We start from the raw sequence: 13,113 nt of genomic DNA on the forward strand, positions 1-13,113 counted from the left end.
TCTTTGTGGACCACCTCTTAAACAGTGCGATAGAACTAGACGCCGAATTATAAGGCTCGTGTGCTTCCCAAGTTTTAAGATTGCTGTGGATCTGGCCAGCCTGTAGATCCATGGACCGCAGTAGTCCGAAGCGTCGCCGGGATATAACATGGGAAATAGAGAATTGCTATAACGCAAAGAACAATCATCCACTGCTATCCGGTAAATTTGTTGCCAGTAATATGCGCAATGCGTTAAGCCCTGTGGCCCATAATAGAAAACTCTATTCGGTGCCTTTTTCGATACCTCGGGTGCAGACAGATCTCTTTGAAATTGAACCAGCCCAAACTGCTAGGCAAGGCTGCAACAGTTAGGGGCATCTACGTCAGTAGTACAATTGCACTGTATCAAGACAGCTAGAGAAGCTAGAGAAGCTAGCACGTACGAGTTCATGAATCTTCCCTTACGTCCAACACCCACCCTTTTCCTTCAACAGCTTGTCCGCATGGGGAGATATGCGACACACGCTTGCAACGCCCGACGGTGATGAGGGAGATTACCTCGAGTATTTTACAGTTGATCACCGCATTACTCGGGGATGTTCCCAGACGATCTCTACAATGCTATGTCACCCTGGAAAATATTCGAACCGTGGAAAGGGCGGAAGCTGAAAAAGTTTGCTCACAGTTTCCAGGAATTCGAGACGCTGTCTCTTTCTTTTACCGGCAAAATGGCGAGGCCACTAAGAAAATTCACAATGGGCATTGACATACTGGAGGCTGCTTCATCAATCACAAAGAGCTGAATTATTGGAGGCTTAGTCTAAAACAGAAAGGATGGCTATTGGTTGACTGCATCATAGCCGGCGTCGGAGCGTCTCGAAGACACGAGGTCGAGGATTGTTCGAATATGATTGTTCCATATCACCTTCGACATGCCAAAGGTTCAACCAACCAAGGACGACGAACGACAGAGTGAATAATAACGGGTTTCAGGCCGGACAGAGCAGATCCTGGGGTTGCGGTTATGACACCTCAGCGCCCGAACTGCACAGTACAGACAGTGTTCTTTTTTGACTTTCAACAACAAGCAGCAGGAATCAGGCAGTTGCTATCAGAAGACTCTCGGCCAGATGACAAGCTGTTCTCGCACCAGCCCCATCACAACAACCCGAAAATGGAGCAGCGTCAAGAACGCCGGGTATGAGAGCCTTTGAGCTTCTAAAAACCTAAAGCGGATTCGCGGACAGAGATGGCCTGCCACTTAGTGACTACCTCGAAAGAAGTGTCTGCTGTGCGATGTAAGGGCAATAGAAGACGCAACCGCCGTCTTCGAGACCCTTCTCTAATACGATTTGCCAGCCTCAGCACTGAGTTCAAGGGCGGAACTCCTAAAGAACTTCAAGCCGGTTCGATCAGGTAAAGCAAAGGCATCGAGACGGACAGATACAAAGAAAAAGACGCCAACAATAACAGCAAACAAGAAAACCAAATTGGACGCAGAACAGGTACAGATCGCAGCAGTCATCATCTCGACATTTTAGGAGAAACCTAACGAGACCTGTAATGAGCAGCCTGACGTCGTTACCAATCTACAGAAAATGCAACGGTCATCTTTAAGACTTAGGACTCGCTAGACAACTTCCTGAAGACACGCACGTCCACTCAAGACGGCGAGGGCGTCCAGCTGTTTGTGACAGGGTTATCGAGTACAACCCAGCAGCACTGACGTCCTTCAGTCCCGTGAAAAAACAAGAAGACAGCTTGTAATGATACGGATGGTATCTTCTCTCCCAGGCATCGTCGTCCTTGGGCGTGTGATCTATTCTGTTCCGCATAGAAACCACCAGGAAAGCAGTTCGGGTGTTTCATACGAATGCGAAACAAAATAAGATCATCGCTGCTTTTCTCATATTTTACAGGCAACACACAATTTGAAGACTTCGATTCCGGAAGCCTTGCAGCGTAATATCCTTCGAGTCGTTAAACTTGTCTTTGAAAGCACCGGCAGCCTGTCTTCCATGTGAACAGTTCGCTCCATCTGTGACGGTGGCAGCTTCGTCATTGACCAGCCTTTTTTTTGTCTTCAAATACAACCCGTTTCTGTAGTTCCAGGAAGCTAGCCTTGCACTTAGGCGCAGTGTAAACGCCATCCTGTATTTCGGTCTGGTCCGCCCAAGTCAGTCCAGGACTTTTCTCTTCCGAGGGCATGACAAGAAAGAACCAGAAACCGCAAGAAAGGGCCGATTCCAGAAAGGATCCGCCACGCAAGCCATCGTTAAACGATTGGTACTGGTCAGCAGTTGCATGAGGTCGGACTGGAACAGGCCTGGATGAGGGCCATCGAAGGTAGGAGTGCTGTGATGTAATAGTGGGGGGAGGGTGTCATGGGCCAAGGCAGAACGGGAACCAGTTCTGCTCCTAGCCTAAACCGTTCTAAGTGGCGGCAGCGGATATTCTGCGAAGTCTAAAATCCGCCTTGCCAGCGAGACGTGGTGAACCACTAGGCTTATCTAGGAATAGCATAGGCGCTTAAACCTCGCCGCCCCACTCGATAGCCTCGTCAACGACCTGAGACAGACTGCCTCCATTTCTCTTATACCCGAAAGAATGTAAGGGCTTGCATCTGTAAGTTGTGCTCATTTGTAAAAGAAATTTCCCTGTCTCTCTTGTTTCGCCTGCAAAATATCACATCTTTTGGGACACATGAATAGTTGGGAAACATGCACACTCGCAAAGACCGACAATCGTCTCCTTATCGAGGAGGCAACGACAGGGATGTGGGCAGGGATAAAGTGCAAAGGCACCAGGTCCTTGCCGGCCACGTATTCTTCCTCCCGCGAAAAAGGCAGATTGAGCGTGCGAGGTTGCGGAATTCCTCCATCGCGGACGGGTGCTTCTATCACCCTGTCCTGATAATCCGTGTCGATGACCACACCGATGAGATCAAAATGCTGACGGTACTTCATCCCCGAAACATGGACCTTTATAGGTTTACAGAGGGAGTAATGCAGAGTGAGGAGAATCAAGATGCTAATTTCTATACCTGATGAGCAAAGATCACGTCGTTCGACGGCAAGGGACTTGAATCCCGGCACTTCAAAGACGCCAGCCGGCGCCGAAGATACCTTCCCATCTACCCCAGCCCAGCCCATCCGGAGAGTCATAACATCACCCTCTACCTGGCTGGGAACGCCGAGCTGCCCAAGTTGTCGTGGGTCAACACGCATAACGAAATTGTGGCCGACTGGCGGGTTCTCAAGCCCTTCAAGCCCTCCAATGTCCAAGGGAAGCGGCTATATCTCACGGCGGCGTCATACGAGAACCTACTCCAACACATCGTCGATCCCAACTCGCCGCCAAAGCCGTTCGGGCTCACGAATAAGCCGCAGAATCTCCTCCTCCTCATGCCCCATTCCTTGCCTGCGCGGTTTCAAGCCCTACCAAACCACGTGGAAGTTGCAAGTCGCTCGGGAATCACGAATTATCCCCGTCAAGTCCAGTCGACACTTTCAAGAAATAGATATACACCACAGCCTTCACCCCTACCTACTCACGATCGTCTGCCGCCTCCTCAGCTACAGCCTCAAAGCAGCTTCACATCGTCCACTCCTCCGCTGCCAGGCCCATTAACCAAGCCTGTCAAGACACAGCAAGATCGCAGCCTATTATCCTCAGCGGGATACTACTATTACCACCACCAGCAGTTCCAGTATCGACATCAACACCAGCGTGAACGACAGCCATTGCTCCAGACAACGTTGACGCCACATTCCACAACGCGAACGCAGGCATCAGGTGATTATCCCTGCGCTCTCTCTATCATCGTGATCCCGGCATTGTTCGTTCTGGCGTACGTGATTTATCGCCTTGTAAAGATAATCCCAGGTCCGGATAGTTGGTGATGTACTCCCGCACCACGCACACACCTCTCCACTTCTGCACCCCGTCATCCTGTTCCACTCAAACGCAAGGAACTCGTCATGTTTGAGCATGATCACCATTCCTTGGGGGGACCCGTCAGAGATAAAAGGCACTTAAATTGTGAGATTTGTTCTATCGATGGAAGGGCGTCAGAGTCGTGCGGTATTAGTTGACGATATACACACATATATGTCAGACAAGCAAATCCAACGGTTAAAGCAAGGGTGATAACACAGATTCATATAATTGAGGCACTGACGAGAAGACGGCCTACTCTTTCTTCAGGCGTTGAAACAGTTGGCCGATATGCAGCGCATCACCCGTCTAATGTTTCTTTCTCTCTCTCCTTTCGTAACCTATGCCTTCCATTCCCTTTCCGGCCGAGCTACTAACAATGCGGTATATACCTTGACCAGTCGAGGCTTGCCGACGACCTCTGCGGCGCCCTCTCATCTGGTGTTGGAAACTCATGACTCCAGAGGGTGAGGTGAACCTCAGCGTAGACACAACCAACGATATTGACGCAAACAAACATCGGGTCGGTCGGATCCCTGGAATCGTCAAAGACGGCGTCAAGTAGGGTTGGGTCGAAGTTCTTGCTGTGCTTTGCAACTGTCTGGGCCGGGTGTGCGTCACGATAAAAAGCCGAGAAGTCCTGAAGGGATATCAATGGTGGCCCAGCTTGTTGTCCTCCTATCTCTCCCCCGGCCTGCGAGGGCTTCAATACAACCTGCTCAAGGGCTCGCACGGCACGCTCCCATCGAGTAAGATCCTTTTTTTTGGTTTGACAGGTCAAAGCTTATTCTGTAAAATTGGATTCCATCCAAATAAGATAAATCTATTTCTCACTACTACTGGTATACTTGGTAATATAACGTTGATATCCTCCCGGGTCTTGATCGGTAAAAGAATCAACAGAGAAACAGTCCAGAGAAGCAGGACCAACGCCTGTGACCAGACTTTGTCCAGTGTGAAGTGTGAGGACGGTTTCGATGTTTTCGGGTGGATATATGGAGAACACGCTGCAGCACTCCGCCTCTCTCCCATCATCCTGAAGCTCTTGCAACTGCGTACCCTGACCTTGATTTGACCGTGACATATCGTCATCACGACCAGATTGGGTACTGCTCTCGGAGCGTCTAATGCTATTTGAGCATATTAACTCACCACTTTCTGCTCGGTCTACAATGGCGTCGGCTTGCGGGGTCTTCTCCATTTTAGAATTACCCAATATCCTGGGGTCAAATACTAAGACCTCAGCCTCAAATTTGGGCCTGCGCAAAAACAAGAAGAGCGAGAACAAGGAGCTAGAGATGGTGCTCCAAGTCCCTCGCGCGTGCGGCTTGGCAACCCCTGGCGGAGCAAAGAGGGTCTCGGATGTTGTCTGATTCTTCGGAGGTGCGGCCAGTCCGGAGGGAGGCTGAAGAAAAGGATCACTGCCAGTATGCAGAGCGCCATGGTGGGAGTCGGTGACAACTGGGTTGAGGCTGAACACAGGTTATTTCTGGGACCTCACCACCTAGCTGCGACATTTTGCCTGCTGACTGGAGGTAGCGCAGTTCATCCAAGCCTGGTGGGCCGGATTGTACTTCTTGGACATCTTCTAAGAGCGATATGGTGGACGAGAGAGAGAAAAAAAGAAACAGCACAAAGAGGAGGGAGTAGGAAGAGGGAGAACAACCAAAGCATGACGAGCGGCATTGCACAGCCTCGGGGCGTAACTGTGCGTTCAGAATCCATGCTTGAGTGGTGGTGGCTGTGCAATGTATGTACCTCGTACCTCGTATGGAGGACTATCGATCCGAATGTGAGTGCGCACCAGGTCGCCGAAGGTCAGACTCTCCGAATCCATATTTATTCATGACGGGCTTCATCTACGGCGTCACCTTCACCCCCAGCGCTTGACACGCTTTCTTCCAGTAAGCAATTCTGTCATCGTCAATCGTCGTCTGCACACAGCCCGTGATAAACGCCGTCTGCCAGTTCTGCTGCCCGCCCTGCCTGATCTGTGTCTTCTGGGCGTCCGTGCAGTGCGTGCCGTAATACCACGCCGCAGCCGCGAAGGAGTAATGGTCCGGCTGCACTAGAGCCAGAATCTGGTCGGCCTGGGCGTCGCTCAAGCTCGCTCCCGTGCCTATCGCGGCAACTTTGCTTTTGAGTTCAGGGATCGAGTTGGCATACTCTTGCACAAAGGCGGGCGACATCATGGTTCTCGTTCCTTGCCCCGGTTTCCCGGGGGCCGGGAAATGATTGCGATTGAATTTGAACTGTCCGCTTTCGTACACCATCCAGGACAGGAGCGCGGCTTGTTCCTCGGCCGTGGTGACGTCGTACTTGGCGAAGGAATTGACAATGGCTTGGATGACGGGCATAGAGGACACAGCGCACTCGTTTGGGTATGTAGCGCCACTGCACGTGTTTGACTCTGGGGCGATGTAGAGGAGTTGGCGCACAGGGTCGGGAGGCGCCGCGGTGTTGGCATTGCCCCGATGATTGAGGCGGTGGGCGGTGAAGGGCTTGGATGGAGAAGCCGCCACAGCGGTGGACACTGTTACAGCAAGCGAGAGAAGGTTGATTAGGGAATTCATCTTGGCTTTAGTCGATGTTGTAGAAACTTCTTCAGTCGGAGTTGGTAAAAATTTGAGAGAGTGCGAGGAATTTTAAGGGTTCTATGTTGGATCAAGGGGTGTATCAAGTTGGATGCCTAAAGCGACAGCTTTTGGATGGGAAATATTGTGGGGGTAGTCAGTAGCATAGGCGGCAGGGGAATAAAGACAACAGAAATAGGCCGAGAGGGAATGAGTGATAAAGGATGAAAGAACCTTGGATGACCAGCGGTTTATTCAATTGTTTCCACTCCGACAGGGGACAAAAGATATTAACTAAGGCGCTTAGAAACCCAAAAACTTCATAGGCGGGAAACAAAGCGACACTCAGCATCTCAGGCGTGTACGAGGCTGGCTGACATCTGCACCTGCAGCAGCATAAAGGAGAGGAAGCAAAGGCATTTGCTGGGCGATGGCTACACAAAAGGGCAAAACGTAAAAAAACACGGACCAGACACTGAGGAGAGACGACGGCGCCTTTCAAACGAGGCTGTCGTTGAGCGTTTCGTCTTTGAACCAATCACAGCCAAAGAGCCCCCTTGCCGAGTCTGTACAACGAGAACTATTGACGGCAAAAGCTTTTTTTGTTTGCATGTTTCCTCACAAAGTCATGTTGCAAGTGTGAAATACAAGGAGATCCCGATTGTTTTTTTCCTTTCCCAAGACCTAGAGGGGTATCATTATATCCGTCACACATGTCCTTTGACCCCAAGACATTTTGAAATTCCATTTTTTTCAGCAGTGTCAGCAAATCCTATAACGCCGCCACCTTTATTGCATCAACCAACAAGACCGTATTGCCGAAACGTCTCATCCATCGTCTTCTTCAGCCTCGGCATCAGTGTCCTCTTGATCGCTATTTTCCGTCTTCATTAGGGCGTCGGCTCGCTTCGCCTCAATGCTGTCTCCATCGTCCCCGCTGCTGCCGCTCTCGTCATCGTCATCGTCATTGTCGTCATTGTGGCTCACCTCCTCATCTTGCTTGATCTCCTCCTCCTTGATTAGTCTGCTGCTCCTTCTCTGGCCACGTGAACGCCGACTTGGCTGCACAGGTTCAAAGCCTACAAGCCAGAACTCGCCCTTCTTCTTCCCTTCTCTCACAACACCCTCACGGATGGCCCACTGCTTGAGCCCATCATCGACATCTTCATCCTTGCTCTTCAAGTTGTCCCTCTCAAAGTGTCGGCCAACATGCTCCATCCTTTCCTCCCAGCCGCGGCACTCCTTGCCGTCGACGAACTTCTTCCCACAGAATCCGCATTTGGTCTTCTGGGGGGCCTTTCGCCGATCAACCCAGCAACGGGCGCGGATATGCTCGAGCTGCTTCTCGAAGTTGTCTCGCTCTTTCTTGGATACGCCCTCCTCGCCCTTCTTGCTTCCGGACCAGGGGGCATGCATGCGGCGGCAATGCTGGGTGAAAAGATCCTTGCGATTGAAATCGTTGAACCCCTTGTGCTGGGTCCGCGCCGTTTCTGGTGAGCAAGAGCCCATGTCGCACCGGTAGTATCCGAGTTGGAGGTGTTGAGAGGCGACGTGTCGCTTCCACTCGTTTTTGTTGCCAAACGTGGCGCAGCAGCCGTAATGGTGAAAGGCGCAAGGAAAGTGCTTGGAGTCGGATTCATCTTTCTTGAGCAATACATGCTTCTTCTTGGACTTGGGGCGCGAGCTGCCATTGTGGGACATTTCGCCGGCGTGGGTGGGTTTCTGCACCCGAGCCCTAGGGTCGATAACCGATCTCGCACGTCGTGGTTCACGCATAGAGTGGCGTCTGGTCGTGCCATGTTGGCGACGCGGTGTATTCCTTTGGGGGACGAATTCGGAATCGTTGTCTGACTCAATCGCCCCTGAGTCTTCCTCTTCATCTTTCATTGTTTCATCGTCGTGGACTGATTGGTCAAGCCCAGAGTCGGGAGGACTGACAATCTGCTCCGACATCTCCAGCTCCACGGGAAAGTTGATCTTGGAGTGGAGAGCCTCCCTGTCGTCGACGGTCTCATCGTCATGGTCTGGATCTGGCGTGACCTGGAGATATCTCATGCTGGGGACCGTGTGGTTGGCCGGGACAGGCGTGGGAGGGTGAGGTGACATGAAAGAGGGTTGCTGGTTCCAGCTGAGGCTAGTGGACGATGCGGCTGCCATGGGGACGCCGTAAAATTCCTGGTTTGAGTTGGAAAAGGGAACGTTAAATGAACTCCGAACTGCCTCGGGACTGAGCGGATAGTCGCTGACGGACGAGTCGCTGTTGCTTGAGAGAGCGATCCCCAAGGAATCGGTCGGAGAGAAATGACGCAGATGACGGAGCTGCTCAATCTCGCTCTGGTCGGGGTCAAAACCGCCCAGTTGAGGCAGGAGGCTGTGGACAGCGGCCCGTGAATACCGGTGGCTGAAGCCATGGGCAATCGGGTCGTAGGCGGCATATGGATGTTGACCTTCCATCGGTCTCTGATAGTGGGCATTCATATCATGCAGCGAGAGGGAATGGAGTTGGGGGTCAATGAGCTGGAATTCTCCGAAGTTGCACCAGTATTGCATGGAAGTCTCGTAGTCGTCGGGAGCATCTCCGAACCCAAACTCTGGGCCCTCACTCGCGAGCAGGTCGTGATACTGTGAGTGACGATGCATGATGTGCCAGCCAAACCACCAATGAGGGTTGGACCGCAGACTGCAAGGTACAGTATACGGTATGGAAAGGTGATGTTCCACCGACAGTATAGGTGGCACTGACAGGTAGAGAAAGAGAGAGAGAGGTGTTGGGCGAGGCAGGGAGTTTATGGGCCACCGGTATCAGGGACGAGCATTTGGACTATATGATCAAGACCACATGTGGGTGGGTCGTCCTCGACGTCTTCTAGTTGATAAAACAACAGCTATCAAGCGAGGAGAAAGTAGAAAGGGGGGGCAGCAAGAGCACCATCACGGAACGGGGAGGAGTGCACTGATTGACACGAGCGTGCGCCATGAACGATGGCCGGGGGGAGGGAGGAAGGGGAGGAGGAACCAACCTTGGCCGGCCGGCCAGTCAGAACCAGGGCAGGCTCCCTCCTCCCTCCCAGGACTGAGCAGAGCCGCATACTAGACCTTTTCTTGGACCGTGTCAAGCTCCAGATGACTATGACAGGGCGATCCGAAGGCAATGCTCGACAAGAGTTAGTGCCTGAAATGTCGACATGTCAATGGACCCTAGCATCACGAGGCGCTGGTGCCCGCTCGAGTCATTGGCTGGTCAAAACCGGTGTGTCTTGGTGCCCACCCCCGAAGTCTGCCTTTTAGACGCCTCGCATAACGCTGCCCAAATCCCAAGGAAACCGAACCTGTACAACTTGTCGGCCACTGCCACCACCGTTGACTGAGGGCGAGGCGCCGGCGGCCCTTGTGGCAGCTTTTGCTGGTGTGGACTGCGAGTCTTAGCCCCCTGCATGACCCCGTTACGGCCACAAACCCCACGAACCATACACGAAACACCATCAATGGCCTTCTCGGCGTTTGGTTGGGCAGACCCGTCGTGTTGTAGAATTGCCCTCTGGGCTCGTAGTGCAAGAGCTCGGTTAGCTCACGGCCGAACAACTCTGGAGCGAGAATTTTGCAAAGCGCGTCCCTATTCGGGTAATCGCTTTCTTATTCAGTGTGGTAGGGCAGGGGGGACGACACCTCAATTGGGAAGGCAGCAGACATAACATGGCTAAGCGATAGATCTGGATTCTGAGGTCGCCGGGAGTCATAGACGAGGTTGCGACCGAAGGGGGAGGAGGACAGGGTCTGGCTCTGCTCGTATTGACAGACATCAGAAGTCCCCTCTCCTTAGCTTAGACAAAAGGAATGGACGACCCGGGGAGGAGGGTCGACCACATTGCAGGGTCGGGACGAGGGGGATCGGGGGTGCGCGAAACGGCGAGCCGGGGACCAACAAGGATGAAGAGTAGCTTGCATAGGCCAGCCGCGGATTCCCTTGGTCGAGAAAAAAGCCCAAACCGAAAAGGTGCCAGATGATGCAGGGGTGGATGCTAAGAATAATTGCGACGGCTTGACGGACACGAGAAGATGGCGCAACGACCTGGACCATTGGACCGAGTGTGTGAGGTTGGCTCAGTGGCTGTTTGGTTCGTGCAGTCTTGTCACTGGCTGAATTACACCCCATGTTGCTGAAATCGAAGGTGCCATATCACTGAAAGTACAAAGGAGCGAGGACTACGTGTCACCGTCAGCTACCCAGCGAGGAGCATCGAGCTGGAAGACGGCATAGCAAGCGAGGAGAACTAGACCTAGCTTGCGAAGGCGTAGGCGAGAAAAAGGCGATGATAGGGGCCCGAATGCCGCGTCCAAGGGCCTGCAATTCGCATTGTCCCTGCCAACAAGTCAGAGCGTCAGGATACGCAGGGGTTGAATGCTCAGAAGTGCAGAGGGCAAAAGGCATCTCGCAGAGCCACCAGACCTAGACACGCAGCTGGTTTACTAAGGACAAGTGGGATTTTAGGGGGGAGGGATCGTCATCCAGAACGGCGGTGCAGGATGGAAGGAGGAAGGACAGATCTTCGCACCAAAGTGTGAGTTGCAGATAAGAGATGTGTCTCGTGTTTTGTTGGGAACGGAATTTGCCAGGAGCTACTGGGTACAATGTGATGTGATGAAAACCAAGGTGTCGAAGTCGAAAAGTTTGTACCAGGATTGAGGTGACGGGTGGCGAGTGTCGAAAAGAGAAGCAGCTTGAGCAGCTTGACAAAAGTGCAGGCAATTGAGGGAGGTTAGTGCGCGAGTCGGTGGAGAGAGGAAGAGAACAAGGATGGGATGGGCCCATGGATTATCCCTGGTCAAATGGCCATGGTCGTCGAGATGGTCAGTCGAGGTAAAGTGTGGAGATGGCAGCTGGACTTGACATGGGACTTTTTAGGCGCCTGGAAGGTGCAGACAGAAGCAAACGCTGAGAGAGGCGCCCCAAAACTCAAGAGGGACGAGTTGCACCACCCCCGCCAGTCCGCATTTTAGGGTCAAGGGGCCACCAGCCTTGGCTCTCTTAACTAAACGCTCAGCATGGTTGACCCATCAGTGGCCCCGATGATGCCCATGACGCCCATGACGCCCATCCTTCTCGAACAAGACTGGACGTCCTCGGGGGAAAACATGCCTATCTCCCTTGGGTATTTTCTTCTCGTGGCCGCCCAAAGCCAAGCAAAAAGGTACTCGGTACGAGCAAGAAGATTTGAGTTCGGTGGAACAAGCCCCGGATCATGGCGACCTCCTTCCCTTCCCTTTTCTCCTCTTTCCTCTGGAAGTTGCCGGCACAAGCGGCTTCTGGGAACTGCACAAGGCACACTGCTGGCGCCACTGCCAATTCACAATTACCTACCTAGGCAAGTTCAGTATTCGACGGCCTAGATCTTGTCCAACCACTCGGTACTAACTCAACGCCTAATGCGCTCAAGGTTTTGGACTAAATTTTGATTCAGAGTTCAGACGCTTTTGACCCCCATAATATGATCGACAACGCAAGCACTGAATCTGGGCGACTTGTGCCCTTTCCGAACCAGCAGTCCTCGACTCTCTGACTCTGGCGCATGAGGCAAGCCACCTGGAGCCGATCTGGCCCCCAGAAAGGCAGAAAGTACTGGGTAAATGAGACGCTGTTGTCCTGTTTTCAGTCTTTCATTGTCTGCTCCGAGTCTCTGGATGCTTTTAGCCATGGACGGCTGTGTCTTGCTCCTTCGTTCGTCTTCAATCGTTTCAAATCAGACAATACTACATGATCTCTGGAGTCCAGATCAATTAGTCCCTTTCAACATCCATCCATTCTGCTCCGCATTCTCTCCTCAATGGCTCGGGTGCTGCAGCACTAGCGTATCGCCCTCGAGCTCGCCTGCAACTGGTAGCGACTCCAATCGTCTGACCTTATCTTCCTTTCGCATTCGCCTTCTACTAGTCGCCTGTCCTGGCGCCATCTCTCAGAACTCGGACCACGGATCCGCAGTTGCTGTCGTCCCTCACAATCTCTGATTGACCAGCAGGCATGCGAGACACTTGTGCATTGTTCTGCTCGCTGTTCAAATGAAGAAATGAGGAAAGACGTGGTGTGATCCTCCAACTGCTTTGGCTGCGACTATCAAAAGGCCAAGCACTGCTAGTCTGGAATTTCAATTCCTTCTATCCTGGCATCCTGGTCCCCAGCCCTTTCCAGCCATGGAGCCGGCGCTGGCGCTGACGTTGGCGCTGGCTGAGAACTCGACGCTTCCGTAACCGTGGTCCGTAGCGGCGCCCAAACTTTCGCTTGATATGTCCCATGTTCACATCCATCACCATTCTGACTTTTCGTCACAAGTTTGCTAATAGAGTTAGTCAAAAGATCTCGAGATGCCCACGTGGTTTTGACCTTGTCTAGCTGAAAGCCTCTTTTTTCCCTCCCCAGAAGCGAAGTAATTAGTCCTCCTTCTTCAGCAAACCAGCCAGCCAGCCCGCGTGCCAGCCACTGCAAAATCCCATCGCGTCCTTCTCCCTCACCTACATCCTCCCCCCTGTTGATTCTGGGGCGTTTCACGCCCTCGAAAGCCATCATGAGACAGCACTAACGAAGAGCCGGCGAGCCGAATACAGACTGGGGTGCAACTTGCTCACGGTTC

At 52.5% G+C, this 13,113-nt stretch overlaps 3 protein-coding genes across 3 annotated transcripts; 1 reads left to right on the plus strand and 2 right to left on the minus strand.

Annotated features, from left to right (window-relative positions):
- Positions 1–2,701: 2,701 nt before the first annotated feature.
- Z519_11666 (uncharacterized protein) lies at positions 2,702–3,883 on the plus strand (the record flags this gene model as incomplete). Its single annotated transcript, XM_016769377.1, has 2 exons — positions 2,702–2,938; positions 3,038–3,883. The coding sequence occupies 2 exons, from the start codon at positions 2,702–2,704 to the stop codon at positions 3,881–3,883; spliced, it is 1,083 nt and encodes a 360-aa protein (XP_016614361.1).
- A 1,893-nt stretch (positions 3,884–5,776) lies between these two features.
- On the minus strand, positions 5,777–6,490 carry Z519_11667 (uncharacterized protein; the record flags this gene model as incomplete). The annotated part of the gene is made up of 1 exon (XM_016769378.1): positions 5,777–6,490. One exon carries the CDS (start codon positions 6,488–6,490, stop codon positions 5,777–5,779), a length of 714 nt encoding a protein of 237 aa, XP_016614362.1.
- Positions 6,491–7,318: 828 nt separating this feature from the next.
- Positions 7,319–9,130, minus strand: Z519_11668 (uncharacterized protein; the record flags this gene model as incomplete). Its single annotated transcript, XM_016769379.1, has 1 exon — positions 7,319–9,130. The coding sequence occupies one exon, from the start codon at positions 9,128–9,130 to the stop codon at positions 7,319–7,321; it is 1,812 nt and encodes a 603-aa protein (XP_016614363.1).
- Positions 9,131–13,113: the final 3,983 nt, after the last annotated feature.

The sequence above is a fragment of the Cladophialophora bantiana genome (genome assembly GCF_000835475.1).
Source record: "Cladophialophora bantiana CBS 173.52 unplaced genomic scaffold supercont1.23, whole genome shotgun sequence".
NCBI classification, from domain to species: domain Eukaryota; kingdom Fungi; phylum Ascomycota; class Eurotiomycetes; order Chaetothyriales; family Herpotrichiellaceae; genus Cladophialophora; species Cladophialophora bantiana.